At 39.4% G+C, this 11859-nt stretch overlaps 1 protein-coding gene across 3 annotated transcripts; it reads left to right on the top strand.

The window, feature by feature from the left end:
- Positions 1-890: 890 nt before the first annotated feature.
- TSPAN6 (tetraspanin 6) lies at positions 891-11564 on the top strand. 3 transcript variants are annotated; one of them, XM_081081504.1, is made up of 11 exons: positions 891-938; positions 1344-1443; positions 3870-4001; positions 4158-4352; positions 5324-5512; positions 5762-5836; positions 6672-6770; positions 7340-7474; positions 7871-7954; positions 9382-9487; positions 10429-11564. In XM_081081504.1, the coding sequence occupies exons 4-10, from the start codon at positions 4266-4268 to the stop codon at positions 9448-9450; spliced, it is 738 nt and encodes a 245-aa protein (XP_080937630.1). In that variant the 5' UTR covers positions 891-938; positions 1344-1443; positions 3870-4001; positions 4158-4265; the 3' UTR covers positions 9451-9487; positions 10429-11564. The 3 variants fall into 3 exon arrangements, with proteins under 3 accessions (XP_080937630.1, XP_080937631.1, XP_080937632.1); XM_081081505.1 differs by having other exon boundaries at positions 1341-1443; XM_081081506.1 differs by lacking the exon at positions 1344-1443.
- Positions 11565-11859: the final 295 nt, after the last annotated feature.

Raw genomic sequence — 11859 nt, 5'->3', positions numbered from 1 at the left:
AAGGGAGAGGGATAGAGAGTTAGAAACATCGATGAGAGAGAAACATCGATCAGCCGCCTCCTGCACACCCCCAACTGGGGATGTGCCCGCAACCAAGGTACATGCCCTTGACCGGAATCAAACCCGGGACCCTTGAGTCCGCAGGCTGACGCTCCATCCATTGAGCCAAACCGGTTACGGCGATGAGCTTTTTTTGAAGAAGGCAAGATCATGACTGAAAAAGGAGGAAAGGATTCATGGATAATCTGAAAGGAGTGAATGGAAAAACAATGAATGAAAAATAGTCACAGAAAAGAATTTCAGAGAAGGAATAATGAGAATATGTAAGAGACAATAGAAATAAAAGATATTCCTATTTAGGAAACTGATTTTTAAAACTGTACATATGAATTATTTATTTAAATGATGATGTTTGAATTATGTGTTTAAATGATGTTTATCTGGTGGTAGTAATGTAAAATGAGATTTTAATAAGTAGGAGGTACTTTAAAATTTTATGATAGGCACTTAGACAAAGGTAATTGAAGGGATTCTAGAAAAGGTATTAGAAAAATCAAAGTGATAAAGCTCTTTATGTAAATAAGAGATAAAATGTGTTCTTTTTACTGATTCCTAAGATAGAGTGTAGTAATGTCCCAAGACATTATGCAGCAGTTCAACTTAATTTTTGTTTTATGACAATATGATATTGGGATGGCTTAGACATTTAATTTTTAAAATTTAACTTAATTAATCAAATCTGAGTCGCTACTAAGGGATTAGCCTCACAGACCAGCTCTGACCAGTGAGCTCAACAGGGATTGGCTGAGCACCAAATGAGGTCATCAATTGAGCATTGTGTCCTAGGGTGCTGGGAGAGTATAAAAGGGGGTGAATCAGCCTGGCACACTGGCTCTTCAAGTAGTTTCTGAGCATGTAGGCAGCAGGGCATATGATAGGTAAGTAGAGAAGAAAACAAGTACCAGGTACTGTAGTAACTAGGTGTCTGAGTTAATGTGAGTGGTCAGACTGGGTACTGATGTTAGAGAAAGGTATGTGTGTGGGGTGATGAGGGGGTGAGAGGAGGTGGAGGGGTAATGGGAGATGGGAGGTGGGGGAAGATAGGGGTGGGGTTGGGGTGAGGAGAGGTGGGAAGTGGGAAGGAGGAGCAGTGGTGGGGGAATGGGGATTTGTATTGGGGGTGGAGAAAGGATGATCTCTTTGAGGTGCGGTTGAGTTTAACCTCAAGTACTTAAGTAGGGGGCAGAAATTTTGAGTAAGGCAGGAGGGTGGGAAGGGAATAGGGAATGTCTTATTTATTGAGGAGATAATCATAATGTGTCTATTTAACATTGGAAAAGCAGTAGGAAATAAGTTGATACCAGATTTGCTGGGGGAAGCATAGTTTAAATGCCGAAGAAAAACAAGTAAACCTAATCTCCAAGGTTACAGGAAGTTGATAAGGTAGGTACAAAGATTCCTACTAAATATTTAATGTAAAACAAGCAGCAACAATAGTTAAGAAAATATTCTCCTTGTTTCCCACATTTCCAGTACCAAATGTGTTTTTGTAATTAGAAAGAGGGAGAAACTAAGAGGTTGAACCAGAAAAAGTACTGAATGCTCTACACGCCACTCTGGGAAGTGAAAGGGTAACTTTTTAGGTACTTGGGCTATTAGAGTGAAGGCAAAAATAAAACTCAACAAAAAACTCCAAATACAAGGCAAAATTGGGGAAATGATTGAGGTTCTTGTATTTCAAGGGCTCCAAAGAGCCCTTTTTCATGGCTAAATGTCTGAGTACAGCAGTCTTTGGTAGGGTTATTCCCAGCCGAGACGGCCGTTTATACAATGGCAGCCATGTCTCATTACAGAGAGTCCTGTTTCTGATGGAAATAGAAGTTGACAGGGCTAGTTCTAAGCAAGGTACTTAGCCTCTCTGAACCCGTTTCTTCATCTGTAAGTTGCTGCCAGTAGTAGTCTTGACATCACAATAATGGCTTTTATGATGTATATATATTGTGACACATGTTGAGTGCTTAGCAACTGTGGTTGGTACATAGCCAATGGTCAATGTTACAGTCATCATTAATACTTTAAAGAATAAATTTATCTTCTGACCTAGAGAATTACTTCTTATATTGCCTTAGATGTGATTAGATGCCTCTTTGATCTGGGTTTGGACTCAAACCCACACCTAAATTTGAACTAAACTGAACTGAGTTTGGTGGCATGGTGGGGCTGGGGGTGTAGCAGGGTGGGAGACAGAGGTGCAAGGTGTTGTGGCCACAAGAATATTAAATTCCACGTCAGCTTCTGGTTTAATTTGGCACTGACTGCTATTCAAACAAAGCAGCGTTGTGAGTGTCAGAGGAAGGGAGAAGAGAAAAATCAACACATTTTTGGAAATAAGATGTGGCTTTTGCTTTGACTATTTTGTTTTTTCTTCAGCCACAAAAATATTTCTTTGCTCTGGGGCTTACAACGAAAATCCCTTCCAGGACACTGTACAAACCTAAATTTCAGAGGAAACTTTCATTTAAGATGACCAGGAATTAGCAGGATTTCCCTTGATACTTATTTGATAGGAGAACCTCTCAGAGAATATTATCTAGCCTTAGAAGAAATCTTTATATAATATACACTTAGAGTCCCCTTACAGTTATTTCCTGTAGCTTTGGCATATGTGGTACTTGAGAAGGTGATGTATGCTATGGTATATTTCCTGGTGACCTTACCTCAGTGCTAATAGGATTATAGATGTATCATTTACCCATTCTCTGCATGTATTCATGTATTAGGCTTTTGTAATTTTAGGATAAAATTCTAGGGTAAAGCCTGGCAGTACAAGTAATTCATTCTCCAATAGTTGCTCTCTAGGGCCTCAGACATCTGGCAGGATGCTAAAAGGAGCTGGTCCTAGGTCAATATTTGAAGCACAGGGAAGCTCTGTGTGACCAAATCAATGGAACATTCCTGTTTTCTGGTATACGTTTAAAGCAAGGTTTCAAGTAAAAAGGTTTGGGCATTCGTCTCTCTTTCACTTTTTGCCATAGCAATACTACTCAATGCCCATTTATGATGTTAAGCTTGTGTCAGTTGGCTAGGCAACTGTGGTCCTCTAGCAATAACACCCACTCACTAGACTATCAGCCTCTGCCTTCAAAGAGCTTACACTTTAGCTGAGGAACCAGACCTTACTATATGTTCTGTGTTCATGAAACATAACATGGGGACATGGAGCTACCTACACATATGATTTAAAAGGAAAAATAATACTAGCACAGTAAATTTTGGTTTTGCTATTAGCTGTGTGACCTTAGATGTCAGCCTCTTTATGATCAGCTGGTTCTTGATCTGAAAACCCAGGGGTTGGAATATAGTGTGCCTTTCAGTTTTAACATTTAAAAGGGGATCACATTTACCTGGCATTCTCTGTAGCACCTTCCCTTTTTAAAAGTTTTCCCTAATGGCTGAACTTCCGCTTCAGCATTAATTACTTTTAAACACTTTCCCCTCAACTTTCCAATTACTTAGAGAATGAGAAGAGGAAATTCTAAAATGTATTATCAATCTGTCATACCTAGCTTGGAATTCTTTCAACAAGCGATTATTTCCCACAATCCTTTCATTTTTATGCTCTCTCCCCACCACATAAAACAATGCTCAAAAATTGAAAAGCACAAAACTAGTGAGAAACAAAGCAGCCTAATCCTGCCCCTCAAGTAAATCGCACTTTTCCCTTCAGTTTTTGTCTCAAAACGTGTGACTGCATGTATCGCTTCGCAGCCCGCTTCCTCCTTGGAAATACATTTCTTGTGGGTATTTTGCCATGTAATGAAAATGTTCTTAGGTCACTTGTAACTTTTTACTCTTTTCTTTCCTTCTAGGGCACTAAGGGCCGACCAGGCCGAATCTCAGCGCGGGCGTTGATGATGATAGAAACATGAAGTTATAAGAACCGCGGAGAGGCGGGGCGAAGGGGGCACCGGGGAAGACTTTTAGTGCAAAAAGGAAGCCAGGTACGCTGAAAGATCTAAGAAATTCCCAACACTAGAACCTTTGTATATAGTTTTCAGTAACCTTCGGCAGGGGGCGCTCGGAAATTGTCGCACTTTCCGGGCAACCTTCAGGACTTCGCCCTCTAGAAACTGAACAGTGTTTCCGGCTCTTCTCAGTTGCGGACGCTCGTAAGTGCTCGGCAGTTTCCGGGGAGACTCGGGGACGCCGCTTCTCGCTTCCTCGGCTCTGATCCCCAGTTCGGCGGGCAGGGTCCAGGGCTAGTCATGGCGTCCCCGTCTCGGAGACTTCAGACTAAACCAGTCATCACTTGTTTGAAGAGCGTCCTTCTGATCTACACTTTCATATTCTGGGTGAGAGACGGAGGCGCCCGGGAACGGGAGGGGACCCTGGGCTTGGGTTCGGGGTGTGACCCTGAGCGGAGGGAGCTCAGGTCCGGGATTCCAGGGGAGACATGGGGTGGAGAGATTTGGACAGAGGTGCTGTGGGGACTCAGGCGACGAGCTGCTGGGGCTTGAGCGCATGCATCTCGCCCTTGCCGGGGTCGTGGTGCGGGATGGCTGCGGCCGGTAGGCTGAACTGAGGAACCCAGACGTGCCCAGCATTCAAATTCGATGCGGGGTGGGGTGGGGAGGGGGGCGGCGAGGAAGGGAGTTTACCCTCCAGGGTATGCAGAGGGTGTCCCCGGACCTTTAGAGAAGCAGGGCTGGGCCGGCCACCCTGAGGGCTTTTGCTTGCATAATAGTCTCTTTCTTTTCACTGCTTCATAAGAGGGGAGTATTTCACAGGTAAGTATGGTAATGGCCCCATTCCCGCCAATCTATCCTTGGACTTGCTTTTGTGTACCATCCCTTTGTACTCATCGCTGATGTTGGGGGAAGGGGAAGTTTCTGGAATTCATAAAAATACCCCGCCCCTCCAGGAAGGTTTTATTAAGCAGGAGTAAGACAGTTAAGAAACTTTTGATCCCTCGGGCAAGTATACCCTGGGTTTGTGTTTATACAGCAAAACAGATGAAGTTTAAGGATTTTATTAAGCTGCCTTCTCTAGCTGCCCCCTGGCTTCACCCTGGCTACCTGGGCTGCCTAAAATGATCCAGCTGTGGATTTATAAAGGCCTGTCCTTTTGAGCAGATTCCCTTTACACCCCTCCCCCTCCTTGTCTGGTACATCCCAGCCACAGCTCTGTGGCCATGGACTGCTAAATAATTGTCACACCTATTGTTACTTAAATACCTAGTGGTTTGTGGTTTGAATATACATATATCACTTTTAAGTCTATTCAAATCAGTGTATAACTTTTTATTCTCTGATTTCCCACATAGATCACTGGTGTTATCCTTCTTGCCGTTGGCATTTGGGGCAAGGTGAGCCTGGAGAATTATTTCTCCCTTTTAAATGAGAAGGCCACCAATGTTCCCTTCGTGCTCATCGGCACTGGCACTGTCATCATTCTTTTGGGCACCTTTGGCTGTTTTGCTACCTGCCGAGCTTCTGCGTGGATGCTAAAACTGGTGAGTCCTTATTTTCCTTAGAAGTGGGCTTTGCTTTTTTGGAACTGGCCATGGCCTTTTAAGATTTCTCTGGTTCCTTATGAAAACTTACCAAGTAATAGTTCAGCTGCCAGTTACCACTTTTGTTGTGCTTTCCCTGTCCTTTTCAATAAAAAACACGCTGATTGAAGAGACCATTTTCCCTTGACTCCCTTTGCTGCTGTGATGTATCTAATTTATGCTGACTTAGACTTTTTTTTTATCCTGCAGTATGCAATGTTTCTGACTCTCATTTTTTTGGTTGAACTGGTCGCTGCCATTGTTGGATTTGTTTTCAGACATGAGGTAAGCCAGACTTTGGGAGATAAAAATGGATTCATTTAAATCACAGAGTTAAAGACAACTTTGACTAGTTTAAAAATCACTTACAGTTGTGTTTTAAAGCCTTATTTTTGCAACTCATAGCTAACAAGAATGGCTTTCTTGTAAAAATTCTAGTCCACTTTTAATATAAAAGAAAATTTTAAAAAATGGTGAAGACTAACAATCACCAGAACAAAATTAAAGATGCCCATAATTACATGTATTTCTAGTAATTTTTCTGTGTATAAGTACCTATTAAAGTGGAGATGGTACAGTTTATAACTTTGATAGGAAACTATTTAAAGCACAAAATTGATACCATCTCCATTTATGCCACACAGAAAAGACTGGATATACTTAATGCACATCATGAAAACCTTAATATTGAATTAGGAATCAGCATTCCACTCTGTTAAGCCTGGGGTTACGAAATGATTCAGTGAGTAGTGAAGGCTCATCAATGAGAGTATTTTTTACAATGTGGTAGTGCATCCTCCCAAAGTGAAGTAGCTTAAACATTCCATAGGCATCAAATTTGTGCTATTAAAACCGGATAAAGATTGGGGTGGGGTGAATACAGCAGTACAGAGCTGCCACTTGAATAAATACATGCTCCCATAGTACTTTGAATTTGTAGTGGTTATCATCTTTTATTGTAATGTTTTGCTTACAAACATTAGTAGTCCCCTCGGCTAAACTATATCCCTTGGAGGACAGGATTGGTCCATAGAAGTTAATTACCATGCATATTGCTGCTGTCAGATGTAGGAATTTCTTATTTGACTTTGTTTATTGGCCTTGTGTTTCTTTGCTATAGATTAAGGACAGCTTTAAGAATAATTATGAGAAAGCTTTAAAGCAGTATAATGCTACGGGAGATTATAGAAGCAATGCAGTAGACAAGATTCAAAGTACGGTAAGTGATCATTGGAGGTGTCTTATCAAGAGGGGGACACAGTCCCTATCCCCTGAGAGAAGAAGATAGGGTCCACTTGTCCTATGCTCTCATTATAATCTTAGATCAGTAGAGAATGAAGATATTTCCCTGAAAAGAAGAGTATGATGATACTAAGGGACGTATCTCCATTTTCTCCTCATCATTCTCCTCACATGTGCAACACTTCATTCCCGACTGACATCACAGCCCAAGTCCTGTTAGCACCAACAATAGCAGGAAAGTAAGGCCAGTCCAAAAATGTTAGAAACATTTGGTGTTTGAAACAAGTGTTCGTCTTTTGAATTATAATGCCAATTAAGGACAGCCACACAAAAAATAATTACATATAATAAATGTTTTTTAAAATTTATCTTTATTGTTGAAAGTATTACCAATGTCCCCTATTTCCCCCATTGACCCCCTCCACCCTGCACCTGTCCCCATCCCAATGTTGTTTGGAACACAAATTATAATCTAAGATGATAGGTTAAATGTTTGACTACAAAGTTGTAATGTGAAGTATCATTGTTTTTGTTGGGATTTTTCAGTTACATTGTTGTGGTGCCACAAACTTTAGAGATTGGAAGGATACTAATTATTACATAGAAAAAGGATTTCCCAAGAGCTGCTGTAAAGTTGAAGATTGTTCTCCTCAGAGGGATGCTGATAAAGTAAACAATGAAGTAAGGAGCCTTTTATAATTTTTTTGAAGATATTAACTGAATACAGAGTTGCCTCACTTTTTAGTTTTTAATCACAATACACATAATCCGAAATAAGGCAGGTATTATTCTCATTGAATAAATGAGGAAATTGAAACTCAGAAAAGGTGTGACTTAAGTTCATACAACTAGCAAGAAACGCTTTTTAAATGTATAATCCAAAAGGTGGAACTTCTGTTCCTCAAAGTTCTACCAAAAACACTGTGCTTGAAAGGAGACAGTGTTTGTTACATGAAAGAGTAAACTTTAATAAAATGGAAAAAGGCTAGTGTATCCAAAGCTCATCTTTCTGCCAACATGTATGATCAAAATATTATTGCTCGTGCTGTACTTAATAGATTTTTTCTCTCCCATTAGGGTTGTTTTATAAAGGTGATGACCATTATAGAATCAGAAATGGGAGTTGTTGCTGGAATTTCCTTTGGAGTTGCTTGTTTCCAGGTAAATCCATGTATTTAGGAACTGTTTCATCACTCTTATAGGTGTCAGCTAGAAGACTTCCACTTTGAAGGCTTCAGGTTTTCACTTCAGGGCCTTGGATAGTGGGCATTTTCAGAGAAGTTACATTTTCACAACTCTCAGTTGCTCATCACAGTACATGAAGCATATGTAGTAAATCATTTATGATTGGGTTTTTATTTAGCTTATTTGGAAAGGAATATTTTGGCTTTTTCATTCCAATTTTTTGATGTCTTAGCTCTTACATTTTTCCATAACTACAGATTTAAGTTTTTATTACCATTTTACCTCTTCTTTTTACATGGCCAGTCATTCCTTGAAACTACAAAAAGCAAGGCTTAAAATTAACTTCTAGCCGTGTATATCTTTGTAAAGCAGTTAACTGTAGAAAGACCTGGTGCCCTCTTAGTTATGGCATCTTCCCAGCATCACAGTTCATTAAACAAAATATGAGATAGACCGGAACCTTGCTTTGCTCTGCAGTCAGTCAAGATTCTAAAACATTATTAGAATCTCTTTCTTTTTTCCTGAGCTGCAACTCCCTGATGAGTTGCATGTAAGTCCCAGCCTATTAAAATTTAGATCATACAAACTCACATTCAATATGTGTGCCTATTATTTTAGGTGGGTACTATCTTGTGGATTCAAGTTGTATTTCTGGAGTTTTGCTATGTCTCACTGTAGCATGAAAAGTCTATATTGTGGCTCTAGACAACTTACTTAGGGGGTATTTTCCCTATTAAACATTGTGGAGATAAGACTAAAAGCATTTTGACCTATGTAATTGATGAAGTCTAATCTTAATATATTTCTAAAGTAGTAGGCATAGCTATATCTGAATCTGCTTTGTCTAAGAAAATATCCACTAGCTACATTTTAAAGGTTCTATTTCTTAAATAAAATTTAAATTTTGTTTCTTCAGTTACTCTACCCCTATTTGAAATCTTGAAAAGCCACAGGTGGTCAGTGGTGATCTTATTGGACAGGAGTGGTATTGGTATTACACACCATTGCCAGCACTGCAATGCTGCTCTAGACCCTCCAGGAAAATCTCTGTCCTCACAGATGGAAATTTTACTGGATGAGATTCTTATTCTAAGTCATACCCTTTTTGTTCTGATAACAGAGGAAGAGGAAGAAAAGTTTCCCCAAAACTATGACATTTAGACTTTCCCTTCAGTGATTTTTGTCAGTTATAGTTGTGAAATTCCAGGTCATAGTAGTAGTAGAACTTCGCTTATATCCTTTGACTGTGACCTAGATGCTGCATAGTATCAAACATAACTATCCAGAAAAACTTCAGGAAGGAAGTCATTAGTGAATTAGAAGTTAAGGAGACTATATCTACACCCTGAGGTCTTTAAGCTCTTTGGTGTGTGTATTTAATTTTGCTTGTATTTTATTTCCAGCTGATTGGAATCTTTCTCGCCTACTGCCTCTCTCGTGCTATAACAAACAACCAGTATGAGATAGTGTAACCAACATTACATATGCTTACTCCTTTCTATCTTTAAGGTATGTTCATTTTGGTCCTCCACTATATCAGTGTTGGTATTTGCTTCAGCCTGTGCATGTGATAGATGGAGTAAGTTTGCCAAAAAGGTATTGTCCAGTAGTGCCTTCAAATCTTATTGGTACTGTTAGCCCCACATAGACAGCTCAGGTCTCTAAATTCAAGGCATGGCCAACATGTGTTGGTTTACCGACACATGCCCAGCCTGAATATCCTGAGTGATGGTCCCCTTTCTAACAAATTTGAACCTAGAGTGAAGAGCAGGGTTGGGGAACCTTTTTTTCTGCCAAGGGCCATTTGTATATTTATAACATCATTGGCTTAACATAATTCACTTAATATAAATTTATGTTGCTATGAAAAAAGCTCCTAGATTTGTTGAATTTCAAGTCCTGCCTGTGGTTGCCTTGGCAGGGCCAGATCAAATGATTTTGCAGGCCTTATATGGCCCTCATCCCTGGTGAAGAAAAATGAGGTTCCCTGGGAAGTACATTCTGCTCTTGACCAATAGTGGCATTTCCCCTAGGCTTTGGCCTAGTTCTCATTATCACAATCATCTAGAGACATAAACTCATCTGGACTAACCAGGAACTGGATTTGGGGGAAATGTATATTTCAATAACTTCAGTATTTAAATGGTAAAGTGTAAGGACTGTTGCTAGCTGAATTAATCCCTAGAGCACCCTTCACATTTTTTCTTTGAAAAAATATAGTTTATTAAAGAACTATCAAAAATAGGTGTATATATGGTTTAAAATAAGACCTTATACTCCATAATGGCAGAGGCGGTGCTTTAGTGCTGTTACTCTGGAACTTTGAAAAGTGATTAGGGCATAGTGGGAACATATGAAAGTCTTTATTAGTAGAATAGGTTAGAATGTGTGCAAGTGAATACAGATAATTGATAATTGGGTTGCAAGTAAATTTTTTTCTTTCATTCTAGGATATTTACATTACCCTCTGTGAGCTACTAGATTGCCTGGTTTGGAAAACTGCCCCATGTTACCCATTGACCGAAAAGCTACACCAATAGTCTGATTCAATCTAGACATTTGTCCAGTATTGTATAAGTCCACCTTTTGTCCCTATCATCATGTAAGATCATTGAAACGTTCTTCTCTCTATGAAACACTGGAAGAGCTAGTAAATTGTAAATGAAACAATGTTTGCTTGTTCCTCTTGATTATTGTTTTTCTTAATGTAGGGCTTTGAAAGGCACTGTGGATTTTCTGTTTTGATGTACTGTTATAAAATGGGAAATTGACCCCTTTGAACTGGCCCCTTCTGAGCCAAGGTTTATGTGATTTGATTGCATAATTTGCATCAATAAGGTAAAATGTTTTCATTAGTCTCTCTCTGTTCTGATAGGCATTGTGTAATTTAATTCCAGCCACGAGTTGGATGGCACCCATCAGAGTTGCCAGATGGTGGTAACAGTCTCTGACCTAAGGTACCCAAGACTAAAGGGCACTACCATTTCTGTGACACATCAGATAGCAGCACACTTATACTTTACATTTCTTTGCCTCCAAGTTCAGGTGTTTATATTTCCTCCATCACTTGAAAGGTTCTAATTAATGGTGTTAGAATTAGTGTGTTTTCCTGAGAAATTTAAAGCTACTCATCTTCATTAGCTTTAGCTGGTATTATCTTACCAGATTGATATGACTTAATTATCAATATCATGGTCAACTTTAATAATCTTCGTTTTGGTTATGCCTTTGATTCATAAATATGACTTTTACACAAGAAATATTGTTTTCCTGTAAATTCGTATTTAAATTTACTTTTAGAAACTACTGAATGGTTATTTTTTACTGAGAAAGCTAAGCCCCATATTTCTATTTGGAATACAGTTTTAGATATGAAATGTATAACTGAGCTATTGATTATGAGGTTTTTTTTATTCATTTATTGCTTTCAGTTTTATATACCACATATGAGTGAGATCATATTGCCCTTAACTTTTTCTGTCTGACTTATTTTGCTTAGTATAATATTCTACTTGAAACCTATGTAATCTTATTAATCAATGTCACCCCAATAAATTTAATTTAAATAATAAAATTGCATGTAAAACATTAATGTCTCTGTTTACAGAAACTTATTCCCTGTGAAAAGATTACTTTCCTTGTTATGAAATAGCAAATTCTTAGCATTCTCCCAAAGATCAGACTTTTAAAATTAGACCTGAAGATGGTGACCGGCAGGAAGGTAGGGAGGGAGAGAGTGTGAGAGAGTGAGGGAGTGATAGAGGAGTGTGTGGATGCGTGTGGTGTGTGTGTGTGTATGAGCTAGGGACAGCTAGATTCTGCAGGTCTTCCAAGGGGCTGCCAAACCGGGCAGTCTTAGATGGCGGAGCCCTGCTCCCAGC

Source organism: Myotis nattereri (genome assembly GCF_964212035.1).
Source record: "Myotis nattereri genome assembly, chromosome: X".
In the NCBI taxonomy this organism is placed as follows: Eukaryota; Metazoa; Chordata; class Mammalia; order Chiroptera; family Vespertilionidae; genus Myotis; species Myotis nattereri.
Note: the sequence above shows the minus strand (reverse complement) of the source record. Positions and strands in the feature narration are given on the sequence as shown.